The 14,857-nt window shown below is 41.8% G+C and overlaps 1 protein-coding gene across 2 annotated transcripts in view; it reads left to right on the plus strand.

The window, feature by feature from the left end:
• ACVR1B (activin A receptor type 1B) overlaps positions 1-14,857 on the plus strand; it is a 39,002-nt gene that overhangs the window by 5,358 nt on the left and 18,787 nt on the right. For both annotated transcript variants that reach the window (XM_035103365.2, XM_035103376.2), the window contains exon 2: positions 12,906-13,145. In XM_035103365.2, coding sequence (XP_034959256.1) covers positions 12,906-13,145 — 240 coding nt within the window. The remainder of the gene's footprint in view (positions 1-12,905; positions 13,146-14,857) is intronic.

The raw sequence follows: 14,857 nt of genomic DNA on the forward strand, positions 1-14,857 counted from the left end.
AGTGGGAAAGAGAGGTTTAAGCCTTTCCCCTATTAAAATACTGTTCTCCACTTGCTACTTCCTTCTCCCACCTGGGGGAGATATACAAAGACCTGCTTTCTCTCTTCACCCTTTCTCATCTTCTGATTTCGGAATCAGTGGCTGTTTTCATTAAGAAAATGGGTGGCTTCCAACAGAAAAATAAAATAATCAATCAAACATTAAAAGCCTCTCTAAACAGGGCTGCCTTCAGATGTCTTCTAAAAATCTGGTAGCTGTTTTTCTCTTTGACATCTGATGGGAGGGCGTTCCACAGTGAAGAGAAGTAAAGTGAAGAGAAATTTACATTCATAAACTAGAATGCATTTTATTTCCAAAAGAAAAGAAAAGAAACATTTTAAAATTATGGTGTTGATAAGGGGTGAATATGGTTTAAAGGTAAAGGGACCCCTGACCATTAGATCCAGTCGTGACCGACTCTGGGGTTGCGGTGCTCATCTCGCATTATTGGCCAAGGGAGCTGGCGTACAGCTTCCAGGTCATGTGGCCAGCATGACAAAGCCGCTTCTCGTGAACCAGAGCAGCACAAGGAAACGCCGTTTACCTTCCCACTGTAGCGGTACCTATTGCAGGAGCTGGGACCGAGCAACGGGAGCTCACCCCATCGCGGGGAACCGAACTGCCGACCTTCTGATCGGCAAGCCCTAGGCTTAGTGGTTTAACCCACAGTTTAGGAATCTGTAAACATGTGGGAGTGATGCTTAAAGCATGGGGCAAGTTTATGGGTAAAGCAGGGTGTTTCATTAGTTGTGCACTGGACTCTGTCTTGGTTTTTTTGGGGGGGGGGGAGAAGTAGCATAGTTTTGTTTTTTGCATTAATTACTTCACAGTAACTGGTCAAGCATTACCTAAATATTGCCAGACAAGCATATTGAAGTATTTGTCTGTAACACACTAACTACAAAAACATGAACTAAACTAATATTTCATTAACAGAAGTTGTATAAAACTATTAATAAAAATGTTAAAGCAGTGGGGAGTTCTAGCACATCATGAAGATCCATGTTCCCCACAGTGTAGAAAAACCGGTCACTGAAGGCTTATTGGAAGAAGGAAGAACATGGAGGTTCTGTGGAGAGGGGGCAGAACCAGGGTACCCAATCTTAAAATATGTGTCTGTTTCTCTGTGTAGTTTGACTCCTACAAGGCTCAGAGCAAAGAGTCCTAATTCTTTGGCTATCAGATGGCACTCTGGTGCAATAAAAAACAGGCCACACATGAACAAGCATTCTTGGTCTGGGATGCTGAATGAGGAGTGGATTCTTAGCTTCTTGGAATATTTGACCTTAGTTGATTGATGTGACATACCAATCTTATAGGATCTATTCCGCTGGGTGTGTGGTGGGGGTGGGACAAGACACACTAAGCATTGCAGTTATTGTAAATTCTCAGTTTCTACCCCAAATTCCTATTTTTGTGATTGCTGCCAAGCAATCAGGAAATAATGCATTAGATCAGGTCTGTTAGTTCCCAGTGAGTTCACAAACCCAGTTTGGAGTGTTTTTTACCTTTAAAGTCCTAAATAGTCTGGGACCAAGTTACCAGGCCGCTTTCACATTGAGACATGCTTTTGAGGTCCTGCTTGTAGGCCCACTTCTTGAGAGTAATCAAGTTGGCAAGCATGTAGGAGAAGGCTTTCTTGGTGGCCCTGCATTTGTGGAACTCTGTTCCAACCTGAAGATAAGATAAGCCCCATTCCTAGCAGTTTTAAAGCAGACTTTGAGAACATGCAGAAATTCGTGGTGCTGATTTGTTCTGATGATACTGTATTTATGGTCTTACTGGACTGTTTCTGTTTCATTGTGCTGGCCGCTTTATTATTATTGGTTGCATTAAAGTTTTAAATTCTGTTTTTATGTTTATATATGTATGTTTGTGCATTGTGAGGAAAAGTTATCTTACCTCTTCAGTCTTAGCAGTCCTCCCAACAAAAAGAAAGGAGCCACTGCTTCCTAAATTTGAAGAGAAACAGAGTTATAGCATATTTTTTGGACATGGAAAGCGTGTGCAGATCAGTGTTAGAAACACATATCTGCTGGGTGCCAAATGGCTCCTTTAACCAGGGGTACAGTTGCCAAAACTGAATGCCTAGTTGCCATTTGGGGGCCAGGAACTATTTGGTTCCTGAAATTCATTCTGATTGTGCAAATAAAATATAAAATATAATAGATAAAATTCTACAGAGTGTGTTCCTAGTGTAAAAATAGTCAAGATCCAAGAATCCCTAGGTATGCACCTCCAGGTGGTGGAGATGTCAGGCGCCATCCTGGCACCCAGGCATCTTCACTTGGTCGCAAGTTACCAATAGCCAGGTGCAAAATGCACTTGGCGTATGGTGAATTTTGAATGCTGTATGGTGAATTTTGAATGCTGGTGCAGATATTCAACTAAATACTGTACATGAAGGCTCAAACTGCAAATGAAGACAAGGGCAGAAATGCAAGCCCCGCCCCAGTGATCTGGGAACATAGGACCTCTGCACATTTAGTGTGAAAGTCAGAGCAGTTTCCAAAGTAGGAGCCCGTGCCTCAGTTTGTCTTCTTGATTATAACAGTGTTAAGAGAGCTTTGGATTCAAGTACCTAAAAATCACTTCCTCCTACCCTCTGAAATTAGATTGGTGGTTACCAAGAATAGGCTATTTTTCCAATTATGGTGGCTCATATTTGGAATGTCTTCCCCCGAGAAGCTCACTTGACACCAATCTTGATGCAGGGGTGTAAATACTCCAAATAAATAATAATAATTTGCCCAGGTATTCAATCATGTTTTTTTGGGCCAGTTTTAGCCAATCTTTTTAAATGCTATTAATATGCTTTGAGCGTTGTTTCTGATTTTTTTTGTAATTCTGTGTTGCTATTTTGCTACTATTTTAAAACTACTGTATATGAATCCCTGATAGTTTTCTACCAAAGGGTGGTTTATATATTTACCAAATATGTCTTCATTTTGAAAAGCTCCCTGCAATGCAGATTGATTGAGTTTGAAGATGCCCCAAGGTGGAATTCAGTGCAGTGCTAAGTGGGATATGTGTACTTTTGCGCTAGTGGACTTGGTGCCACGCACGCAACAACTTAGTTGAATCCTGCCTTTTATTTGTTCTACAGCTTGCTTTGTGGCAGAAGCAAAGTTGAGCTGGGCCTTCTGTCCCTCACTGAACTTGTGTCTTCGCAAGATATATCTTAGGTCTCTGATGAAATCAATGTCAGCTAGTTCACTTCAGCAGAAATGCATACTCTATACAGTAGATCTCTTGAGCAAGAACAAAGCTTTTATTTGGAGGCTCTGAAGCTTAGCTAGGCTTGTTTAAACAGCGTCTTTTGGGACTGTGTCTGTCTTGGAGCAGAATGTCAGACACAGACATGCCAAACAGACAGAAATACAATTCCCAGCAAGCTTGTGTTACACCTTTCTTTCAGTGCATCTTTAGACATTTTATCACAGATGTAGATAAAGATCACATGAACCTTATTGTGTCCAATGCAGGAATTTTGTTTTAATTAAGTGGATTATATGTTCCACTTTATAAATGGTGTCTTTGCCCCGCTTCCAAGTTAACTGCTACCGGTAGAAAAAGTCTGGTCTGAATTTTGCTTTTGTTCAGTTATTTCTTTTATTGGGCTTGCCCAAACATTCCCAGCTGCACTCTCAATCATTCTGTGAAAAGAGCTTGCCACTGGCCTCTTAAGTACCTGTAGGATTCTGAGCATGCAACATTCTCCAAGGTGAAATAATTGTAATAATACCAACTTTTCTTTTGCTTTTATTGACACGGGGAGAATTTTTTCCCCCTGTTGCTAGTCAAAACTTGAAGTGCCAGAACTGCACAAGTTGCTTTCTAATCTCTCCCCCCCCCCAGCTTCCTATGTTTCCTTCTGCCCTGGGGTGCTGAGGCTGACGTACCTGTTTCATGTGAAATCACCAACCTTGGCAAACAGAGGTGCATTATCAAGCTGTTGCAGACAAGCAAGGATTTTATAGTATTTTTATTTCATAAAAAATATGGTTTATAAACCGAATGACAAAGTGTATCACAATTTAAAATAAAACAATACCGAAGGCCGATTAAGGTACCTTTAAACCCCAGAGGTTACCGCTCCGGCGGGAAGGTAAACAGTGTTTCCGTGCGCTGCTCTGGTTCGCCAGAAGCGGCTTAGTCATGCTGGTCACATGACCTGGAAGCTGTGCGCTGGCTCCCTCGGCTAGTAAAGTGAGATGAGCGCCGCAACCCCAGAGTTGTCCGCGACTGGACCTAACGGTCAGGGGTCCCTTTACCTTTACCTTTAAACCCCAGAGTAGACTTATCCAAATATGCAAACCCTTCTGCTAGTTGGTACCTCTTACTTGAGGTATATTCACTCCCCACCCCACCTCTAAAATATTAAATCAGTTATAAGGTTAGCTGCCAGACACAACCTTAGAGCATATTAAAGAGGAATCGCAGAAGGACCTATAAGCCGTTCCTATACACTTTCAGTAAACATTGGCAAGTATAACACTACTTCTGGCAAAGAAGCTTTTGTAAATTGGATGAGAGTTGGTTCAGTGCAGTTAATGGACAAGTGATTTAACACAGGTGTGCAGAGGCAAGCAAGTTGGTGTATATTTTTGTTGGTTAGAAATATAAGGGACTTGGGAGCCTTTTCCAACAAGGAAACTTTATTGCAGTGAACAACTGGGCTGGAAAATAAGCTCAACCACTTATGTAAGAAAATTTTGACATATTTGAGTTAGAGGATATCCTGCCCAGTCCCAATTGAAGAGTGGGGAAAAGCTTCACTTTTTTGCATTTTGTACAAAAACATTTAAGTCCTGGCCTTTGGTGTATTTAAGACAAGGGTGTGGAACCTCTAGCTTATATGACAAATGAGGTCCTCCAGACCACCTAATTTGACTCACAAGACCAATTTTGGCCAACTATACCAACCCATCACTCTCCAGTTATCATATGATTCAGGTTTGAACGAAAATGATTAAGAACATAGGGGAAAAAATCAAACAGGTTGAAGGGTTTTTTGTGTGTATTCATTCCAACATTATCAAACGAACAATAACATTTTGCGTCATGTTTTTAAGATAAATAGGAATAACACATTCTTGAAAGCAAGAGAGAGAAAACCAAAGCACTAAAGGGGATTTATGGGTGCCATCTATGAACTAGTCTCCATTGTGATTTTGAAGAAGCATGAAATGAAATGAAATTCTAGAGATCTCATAAGTTTATCATCTGTATTGTTTGGGTAACTAGTTTGTTTTGTAAATAGTGGCCACAGCCTTGAAAATTTGTATTTGCATTTTGTAGTTTTGATTTGCAGGACAGGTAAACCCACAACTGCCAAGGAACAAATGGGAGAGTATACTCCCAATTATTTATTTGCAACAAGGCTTGAATTCAGTGCTATTAAAATTCAGCACCAAATGCAAGTCCTGTTGATTTCTAGTAAAATCAGATTGGCTAGTGGGGGACAAAAGTGTTTCCCCACCTTAATATAAGAATATATTCTCTTCTCTACCCGGTGTATCTGTTCCTCATTTTTATGCTTGCTTTCCTAAGTCTAACATCCTTATAGTAGCTCTGGGAAAAGAAAGCATGTGTCTTGGGTTTGTTTATATTTCATTCTCCCAGATAATTTGTAAAACTTCCTACGATATTACTAATTATCAGACAACTCAGGAATATATAGGAAAATTAGCTACCTATAGCACATGACTGGCTTTCAAAGATAACAATTGCAGTTTTTAATTTGTGGTATTTCTGTTTGTATGGCTATTTTGTACAGCAATATGAAAATCTAATGCTTCCTCTCCAAACTAGTGCAGTTTCTAATATGGGAGTGTTGTCCCCACACAGGTGCTGTTGTAGATAACACAAGTAAGATGCACACGAATACTAATTCAAAGCCTTTTTCATGTATAATTAACAGTAAAGAAGAGTTTGGATTTGATATCCCGCTATATCACTACCCTAAGGAGTCTCAAAGCCAGTTACTACGGACAAGGTGTCAACGATTACAATCAGCTGCTACCCAACATTGACAGATGTTTCTGTACATTCATGCATATAACAGAATAGACACAAACATTCGGCAGAATCCAGCCAATGGGCATTCAGTGCTGTACATGCTTAGCATGGATGGTCTAGACGTTTTGTGTCAGAGAACAGGACATGTTTGTATCATCTATTTAGTATGCCAAGCAGAGCCAGGACTTTGAAAGGCATTAACCTATTAAGCAGAGACTCGTGATGAATTGCTAAAAGTCTAGTAGTGCACTGATTACATGGCAGGAGTGTTGGACAAGTCACTGTCGTAGCTTAAAGCTACTTCACAGGGTTATTAGATCTATAAAATGAGATGACAACATTTTTGTCATCTTGCACTCCTTTCAAGGGGAGAATACAAGCAGGCTCCCAAAGATTGTATTCTTAAAATAGAAAGCCCTGATATTGACAATCCAGAATCGTAGACTCTGGATTGCTTGTTTTCATGCATCTGCTGGTCTTTTAAATCATATGTTAGTCACTTTAAGGTGTTTAAGTAACAACATGGGCTGAACTTCATATATTCTTCAAAAGCAGAAACAAACCAAATGGAATTGCTCTTAATGGTGGTCATTTTGCCTTTACAAAAAAATAAAAAAGATCCCTCCTTTCCTTCCACTCCCCACTGCTTGGAATTTAAAATTATATTTGCACTTGCTGGATGCTCAGGAGGAGAGAACTAGAAAATTGCCCCTTTATTTCTTATCTCTTCAATTTAATCTTGTCTCCAACTTGCATCATACCAACAATAATTTGTTAGACTTCCATTTATTGTCAGAATCAAAGTCACTTAATGGCGCTATAGTAAAGAAAGTGTACTCAAAAACCCATTGTTTCTCTTAACTGAATTTAGGAGTGAAAGTTTCTACTGTTGCCTTGCATAGTTGTGCTGCATTCTCAGGGAGCTTTTGAGAAGGCAGCACCGAAAACTGATTGACCTAAAGACCATCAACAGTCTCAAACTTAATTGAGTTGTTTGAATTTTCATATTAAAATGAGGTCTCCCCTTCAAAATAATTCAAATGCATAGTATCTCTCTCCATTTTGGAGCAGCAGAGTCTTTTTGTCTTCAATTTCCTTTTTCCAATCCCAAAATAGAAAGGATATCTGCCTGTGCCAGACAGCAGGGCTGAAGTACTAATCTATGTTTATCTCTTGTGAACTACTATTGAGATGAAAACTTTATTTTTAACTTCTTCTGTTAGTTTGTAACTGATTCTTCTTAATAGCTTACCTTCCAAAACTCTTTAAGTTAGCCCAGTCAAAATCCTACTCAAGTGGGATCTTCATTACCTTGTAATGCAGCCACTGTCTTGCAACTTACTGGTCCTTTTTGAGAGGGAAACTCAGGAAGCCGCATCCAGTTGAAATTGCAAGGTGAAGATGTGAGACCTTAATGTAATTACAAGGTTGGTATTTATCCAGTTTCCCCCCTGGGAGTCACAGAGTTCACCAAGACTGTAGGTGTCTGTCTCTGCCTTGTCAGGCCAGTGTGCTAGGTTAGAGATTTCACTATGGTGCTGATAACAGAAGAGTGTCTGCGTACACATCATCGCTTCCTGCAACATCTTGGATATTTCCTTAGAACCCTCATTCCAGGGCTTGTCCTGGGCCTGACCCTGCTTAGGTTGTCAGGTGTATTCATTGCCTCTGAAAGGTATTCTGAACTGACTTGACAGTGTGATAACGTCTTCCTAAGGAGTGGAGGAGTTTGTTGTTAAGAGCGGGCAATAGTTAATCACAGAGCTTTTTCTTTCTCCTTTTTAAAAGTTGCAACTAACTTCTTGCCCTGAACTCCGCACTGCAGGTACGTACATGCTCTTTATCCCCTCTGGGGAAACAGGATCTGATGACAACTGTAGAAAGTATGGCATGCTCATTACGTGCACCCACCCTTCTCCTTGACATTATTATATTCATCCTTGCTGTATGGGGATTTGGCTGCATTTTCTTTTCCAGCCACCTTGAGAGAAGAACAGCTTTTGCTTGGAGGCTTGAGATACGAAAATTGGCAGCTGCCTTGCCTTTGAATAAAGGGTAGAATGCAGTCTTTATCCCATAGCGTAGCAAGTGGCTGTTGCTTCATAGAAAACAAGTGGCATCATGTACCTGCGAGATTCCGGATGGAATTATGTTCATTCTTGGCAAATGTGCTCTCAAACTTGCTTTTTCTGATATATGAATGCAAGGTGAGAACATTTGTAAGGGAGAAATGTTGGGCAGGAGACTGTAATTCATTCTGTGTGTCCCTGTTCTTTGTAATTCCTCTACCCCCTGAAATCCCTAAGTCAGGGTTATTTCCTGTTTTCAGCCTTGTTAAGGGGATAACTGATCAAGAAGTCCTGGAGTGCATAGGAGAACAGGGCGTGGGCCCTTCCAATTCCCATTTGGAAATTCCCATCCACTTTTCTATCTTTCCCTTGCAGCATGAGTCTGCTCTCACATGAGGTTTAACAATAGCCTTTATTATATTCATTGCACAGTTATATGGCGTAAGACCCATTGCACATAATGGGACTTACTTTGAGTAGGATTGCCCTGTAAAATTGTTCAGAGCTTTTTTTCTTATTGTCACAGTTGAGAAACCCTAACCCAATCGTCCAAGCCATAGTTTGGGGCAGTAAGGAGGTAACATGAGGACATGCATTCCCTTTTCTTGCATGCCAGTTCCATCTTCAGTTTGATTTTCTTCCAGCCACAGTTTGCTGTAACATTGAATAAGGTAATCAGGGTAGCACTACCTTCTAAAATAATGGTTTGAAGTGTATTTGAAGTAGTTTGGAAGTTAGCAGCTGTAGTTTGTCTAATTCCCGTGTCACAGCTGGAGAAAACCTGTAAATGGAGAAAGGGATTGGGATGTGAGGAGGAAGGAAGAGAGAGTGCAGGGCTGTGCCACATTGCCATCCTTCAAAACCATTTGTGAGGGACGAGGGATACAGGGAAGTCCCTCCCATCTTAAGTTCCAGCCCATCCCCAAGCGCGGGAGAGAGTAAGGAGAGCTCTGCCTCCAGCGGAGAGTCAGGAAGTGGTGTCCGAGGCTCAGGCAAGGTTGTGGAGCCCAGGCCGCAGGTGGGACAGGAAGTTGGACGCACAGGGGGGAGGCCAATTCCCCCAACTCCCGAATTGCGACGCAAACGTAGGGGGAAGAGGTTGGGTCTGCCAAAGCTGTGGTGCTGGAAGAAAACGCGCCAATCGCCATTCGGGAGTTCAGACACCTCACCTTAAGGATGCATTTTTACTGCTCTGAACACTGTAAATAATCAGCACTTAATAAAAACCTTAAAAGACCATGCTGGAGTCGTTACTCTAGAGTAGCCATACCAGGCCCTCTGACACCATTGTTTGGAGGATTATCTAAATTCATCTCTGATCTCAGCTATCCTTAATACAACTCTGCATTGTGGGTCCCTACTGTACTTTGCTGAAGAGAACTGAGAGAGAGTGACTTGCCCTAGGCCACTGGTTGAGTTTGTGGGTACAGTTTACATCAAAAGCCTATATCCAGATGTCATCAGCAACTTATTTATTTATTTATAAAATATATTTATATACAGCTGTATAAAAAAAAAATCGCAACATTCTACAGCAATATAAAAACACATAAAACCAAATGAGAACATCGTAAAAAGTTAAAAACAAGTTAAAAGCAAAAAAGAAATTAAAAACAAAACATCAATAGACCATTGTGGGGGATGCACTCTTAATTGCCCGGCAGAACAGAAAAGTTTTCAGCAGGCATTTAAAAGTTGGCACAGAAGGCACCCTCTGAATCTCTAATGGCAGGCTATGGGGCTGATGACACGAAAGGCTTGATTTCTCACTGTTGTCAAACAAGCCTCACCAGCTCAGGAGTGACCAAAGACATTCCTGCAGGTGATCTCAGTGATCAAGCTGGAATATAAGGCTTCAGGAGATCCTTGAGGTATCCTGGAACCATCTTGTTCAGGGTTTTGTAAATCAGTACAAGAACCTTGAACCTGGCTCGGTAGCAGATGGGCAGTCAGTGCAGCTGTTTTAACAATGGTGTCACGTGTTCTTGACCAGAAACTTGCACCAGCATTCTGCAGCAGCTGAAGCTTCTGAACCAGACCCAAGGGCAGCCCCACATAGAGCGCATTAAAGTAATCTAGCCACAAAGTTACAGTGGCCAGTCTATCCCTGTCCAGGAACGGCCATAGTTGGCAAACTGGATGAAACTGGTCAAAGCCACAGAATAAACTTGGGCCTCAAATGACAAAGGTGTATCCAAGCAGTGCACTTGCTCCTTCAGAGCATAGCTGCCAAGTTATCCCTTTTTTAAAGGGATTTTCCCTTATGCTGAATAGGCTTCCTCACGAGAAAAGGGAAAACTTGGCAGCTATGCTTCAGAGGGAGTGGAACCCCATCCAGAATGGGTAGCTCGCCAATTTCCCAAACATGGAAACCACCTGCCCAAAGGGCCTTCTTCTTTCCAGGATTTAAACACTGTTTATTGGCCCTCATCCTTACCACCAAGACACTGTTCCAAAGCTTTCACAGCCTTTCCTGAGTTAGATGTTACAGAGAAGCAGAGCTGCATTTCATCAGCATGCTGGCAATACCTCGCTCCAGAACTCCTAATGACCACACTCCACACCTTCATATAGATGTCAAATACCACTGGGGAAAGAACTGCACCCTGCAGAACCCCATAGCACAAATGCCAAGGAGCTGAGGAACACTCACCCAGTGCTGCTCTCTGAACACGACCTTGAATACAGTTTCACCTTGGTTCCCAAATGCCTTGGGAGTCAAACGTTATGGCTCCCAAGCGATCAAAAACCGGAAGTGAGTGTTCCGGTTTTTGAATGTTTTTTTTGGAAGCTGAATGTTCGCAGCTTACCACTGTTGTTTCCGGCACGCCTGCACAATTGGGAACCAATCTGAAGCCGCGCCTTGGTTTCCGAACTTTTTGGAAGTCGAATGGACTTCCGGAACGGATTCCATTCGACTTCCGAGGTATGTCTGTGTATGAATGGAAACACTGTGATATACTTAATGGGATCTCACACTTAACTATTTGCAGTTACTGCCACGATCCTTTTTGAGTTGACTTAACCAAAGTGGTGCAGGCTGATGTTTTTGGTTTCTCTGCACTCCCCCCCCCCAACTGCTTTGCCATGGTAAAGGGAATATTGGAGTTCTTTTAAAAAATTGGTCTAGAGAATGAATTGCTGCTTCAGATAACTTCTTGGTAGTGTACTAAAGCTTATTGATGGCTTTCAAGTTTCCCAATAACAGGCAGGATGCTGGGTCTTTCGCTGTAGATAGCAGTTTGAATCGTGGCTTTGTCATTGATATTCAACCCAGCTGTTCAGTATCTTACAGGAAATGAACCTGTCCTTTTCAGGGGTGGATAGTGGGGTGGGGGTGGTGTTTTGTTTAATGGGAGGTGTTTTGCATGGTATTTATATATACACTAGCTGTACCCGGCCACACGTTGCCGTGGCTCCATCAGGGCCCCCGTTTATCCGGACAGACGTAGGATGTAATGATACCCCTCCCTCTGTTCCCCCGGGGGGTGGCGGTCATATTCCCCTCATGTCACCCCAAGGCCTCTCTCCCTCCCCCTCGCATACCGTCTGGGGAGGCTCTGTCTAGTTCCCCGGTGGATTCTGGTGGGTGGAAGCCTGGCTCTTGAGGTTGTGGAGGCGGCGTGGATAGCAGTGGAGGGGTCCTGCTTGCCTCTCGAGTCGTTGGGGGAGCCGGTGGAGGCGGTTGGGGCCTGGCCTGGCTCTCGGGGTCCAGCCTGGGGTTCAAGGTGGCATCGGAGGAGGAGGAGGTGGGTTCGGGTTACGGCGTGACTCCGGAGACAGCGGCGTTGGTGGCGTGGTAGGGGTGTCGGGGCCCAGCCTGGCTCTCCTGTTGTCGGTGGAGGTGACTCAGGGGCCCGGCCTGGCTTTTGAGGCCCGGCCTGGTGAGGTAGGAGGAGGAGGGGTGGGGTGGGGTGATACTATAGAAATGGCATCTGTTCCTTAGACTTCCACTGGAGGGCGCTATTATTTTTTGATGAAAATAATGTTTTTACCTGTGACAGGTGTCATATCTGTGTAATCTAAGTTTATGCAAACACTTGCATATTGGACTGGAACGTTGTGTCCAAAGTTGAACGCAATCGGTCAAGCGGTTTCAGATAAAAGTGGAAGTTAACAAACATGGACATGTTACATATATATATGTGTGTGTGTGTGTGTGTGTGTGTGTGTGTGTGTGTGTGTATGTATGTATGTATGTATGTATTCTAGTTGAAATTCTCAACAAAGGACCTGTATCTCAGCAGATTTGCTTCTCTTGCACTTAAAGATAGTCTGCCGGAGTAGAAACAAATTAGCTGAAAAGAATGCCTTGATAGTCTGTGCCCAGCATGGGATATTCTGAAGCACTGATATTTATTTAAAGTTCATACATGTATTGGGAAAGTGCATCAGTTTGAGAGATTCTCCAAACTGAATTTACTGAAGAGTCCTTAAGTATGGGAGTGTTTTCTATAAAGAGTAGCTATGAGTGAGAGGCTTGTCTTATTCCTGGTGGCAATATAGAATTATAGGAACTAGGAACTGAATGAGTCATTCTTTTATGGATTTTAGCAGATGGGAAATCTGAGAACATAACAGTGAATGTTGGACATGTGGTCTTGGCCTATTTGTGTTCAAAATGTCCTGTAATGTTACTGGTTCCGCTTTAAAGCCAGGTTCATCTTGGTGAAACTTTGGAGCAATCTGGAGTCCCATCTCAGGGCAGTGGGACCACAAGTTGTGCTTCGGCTGGGAGTTTGCTAACAAGCGCGCTCTTTTTCTGTGTCTCTTCAGCTTTATTGTGCGAGTGCAACGAATGCAACCAAGGCAACACTACATGTGAAACAGACGGAGCCTGCATGGTCTCAATAACGAATGTGAATGGGCTGATGCATCATGTCCGAACCTGTATCCCTAAAGCCAAGCTGATACCTGCTGGAAAACCCTTCTTCTGCCTGAGTTCAGAAGATGTGCGCAACACACACTGCTGCTATGAAGACTACTGTAACAAAATTGATCCTCTAGTACCCAGTGGTAAGTGAGCTGAAGGGAAGAGTGCAGTGTGGGTCTCTAAAATACAATTTTTGAAATGCCTGATTTTATTCTTGGTGCTGTGCTTGCTAAAACAAATCCAGCACCAGTACATGTATTTCTCTGTTTTGTTTTATATTGCCGACACAAAGGATCCTGGGGGTATTTTATTTTTTACTTATTTGGGTGTGTATTTTTCAATGGCTAGTATTTATTGACCACTCTTCAGACATGGCTGTCAGAGCACAATGTCCATTTCCCACGTAAGAGGATGCGAAAACCATTCTCTTGTTCGCAACTCTCTCTTTTTTCCCCCTTTAGAAGTTGGACTGGATAGATGAGCAATACTGCATTCTGAAATAGTAGGGTATGGGCAGATTTAGTATCCTTCCTCTTTTTATGAGTTTGGTAGGAGAGCACACAACCATGGAATACATTTTTTAAAAAAATTATGCAGTAAAAGTTCACAAAATGGGGTGGGCTAGTGGTTTTGCTGTCACTAATGGCATTGCAAATACATGCCCATGACTCTTGTACAACCACATCCCATTTTTAGAAAAGCCAAAAGCAACAGATGCACTATTTTGAAAGCCAGACCGCATTCTTAGTGACACATTATTGGAGTTTGAGTAGAGGGTTGCTGACCCCTGATTTAAGCTGTGTATCAGAGGGGCAACAGCCATATTAAGAAGCTGATTGGTTAGGTTTAGTAAATTTAAATGCCACTTCTTGCTCCAAAATGTCCTGAAATGATTTACTACCGGAATGAAAATGCAATAATAAAAATACATAAGCATATTAAAAACATAAATATAATACAGATATCCAGTCATTTGTTCTGCCCAAATGTCTAGGAAAATATAAGTGTCTTTGTCTGGCACAAAACAATGAAAAAGTTGATGCCCGGCAGGTCTCCTTGGGGAGAGCATTCCATAGATAGGCCGCTGATGTCGATATGGGGAAAGACAGTCCTTTTGGTATACAGATCCTGAGCTGTATAAGGCTTTAAATGTCAAAATTGCCACCCTCTTGAGATTGGGCAATGCCAAAACCAGAGTAGAACCTGTTTTTCATCTGGAACTTTAATATCAGGATTCTGATAAATGTCCTCGGAACACTTGTTATTAAGCTTTGTGATAATGGCTTGAGAAAGTTAATTCAAACTTTGACAGAAATCAAGCCTTGATGGTTCACCTACCTAGTTTTAATCTGATTTTCACCAGAAATACATAGGGAATGAAGACTTCATTTCCTAAGGGTTTCTGGTGAAAGCCAGATAAAAACTTCCGATTTATTTATTTATTTGCTTTTCAGTTGCAGTAGAGAGTGATTAACCAAAGGTGGGGATTTTCTCTTTAAATTTACTAATTTAAATAAAAATTAAGGTTTATGTGCACACTTACAGTAGCTATTTTATTTTTAGAGCTGTATACTCTGAAGGCACCTGAACCTGATATAGTTTCTTAATTGGGATTTTTTTTTAATTCTTTATTTGGTTTCATATTAGTGGCATTGTATTTTATGTGTTTAGATTTTTTTTTCTTGATACCAGAGTTTGATTGGAATTTTATTTTGCTCTTTAGATACGTGTCTGTGATTATATCCTGGCTGTGCTTTTATTGTGTTGTTCTTTTGACAGAAGATAATAAAATATAATTGGGGGGGGGGGAATGGATAAGAACAGTTAGCATATAAACGCAAATATTATGTGGAAC

This window comes from Zootoca vivipara, chromosome 2 (assembly GCF_963506605.1).
Source record: "Zootoca vivipara chromosome 2, rZooViv1.1, whole genome shotgun sequence".
Taxonomy (NCBI): Eukaryota; Metazoa; Chordata; class Lepidosauria; order Squamata; family Lacertidae; genus Zootoca; species Zootoca vivipara.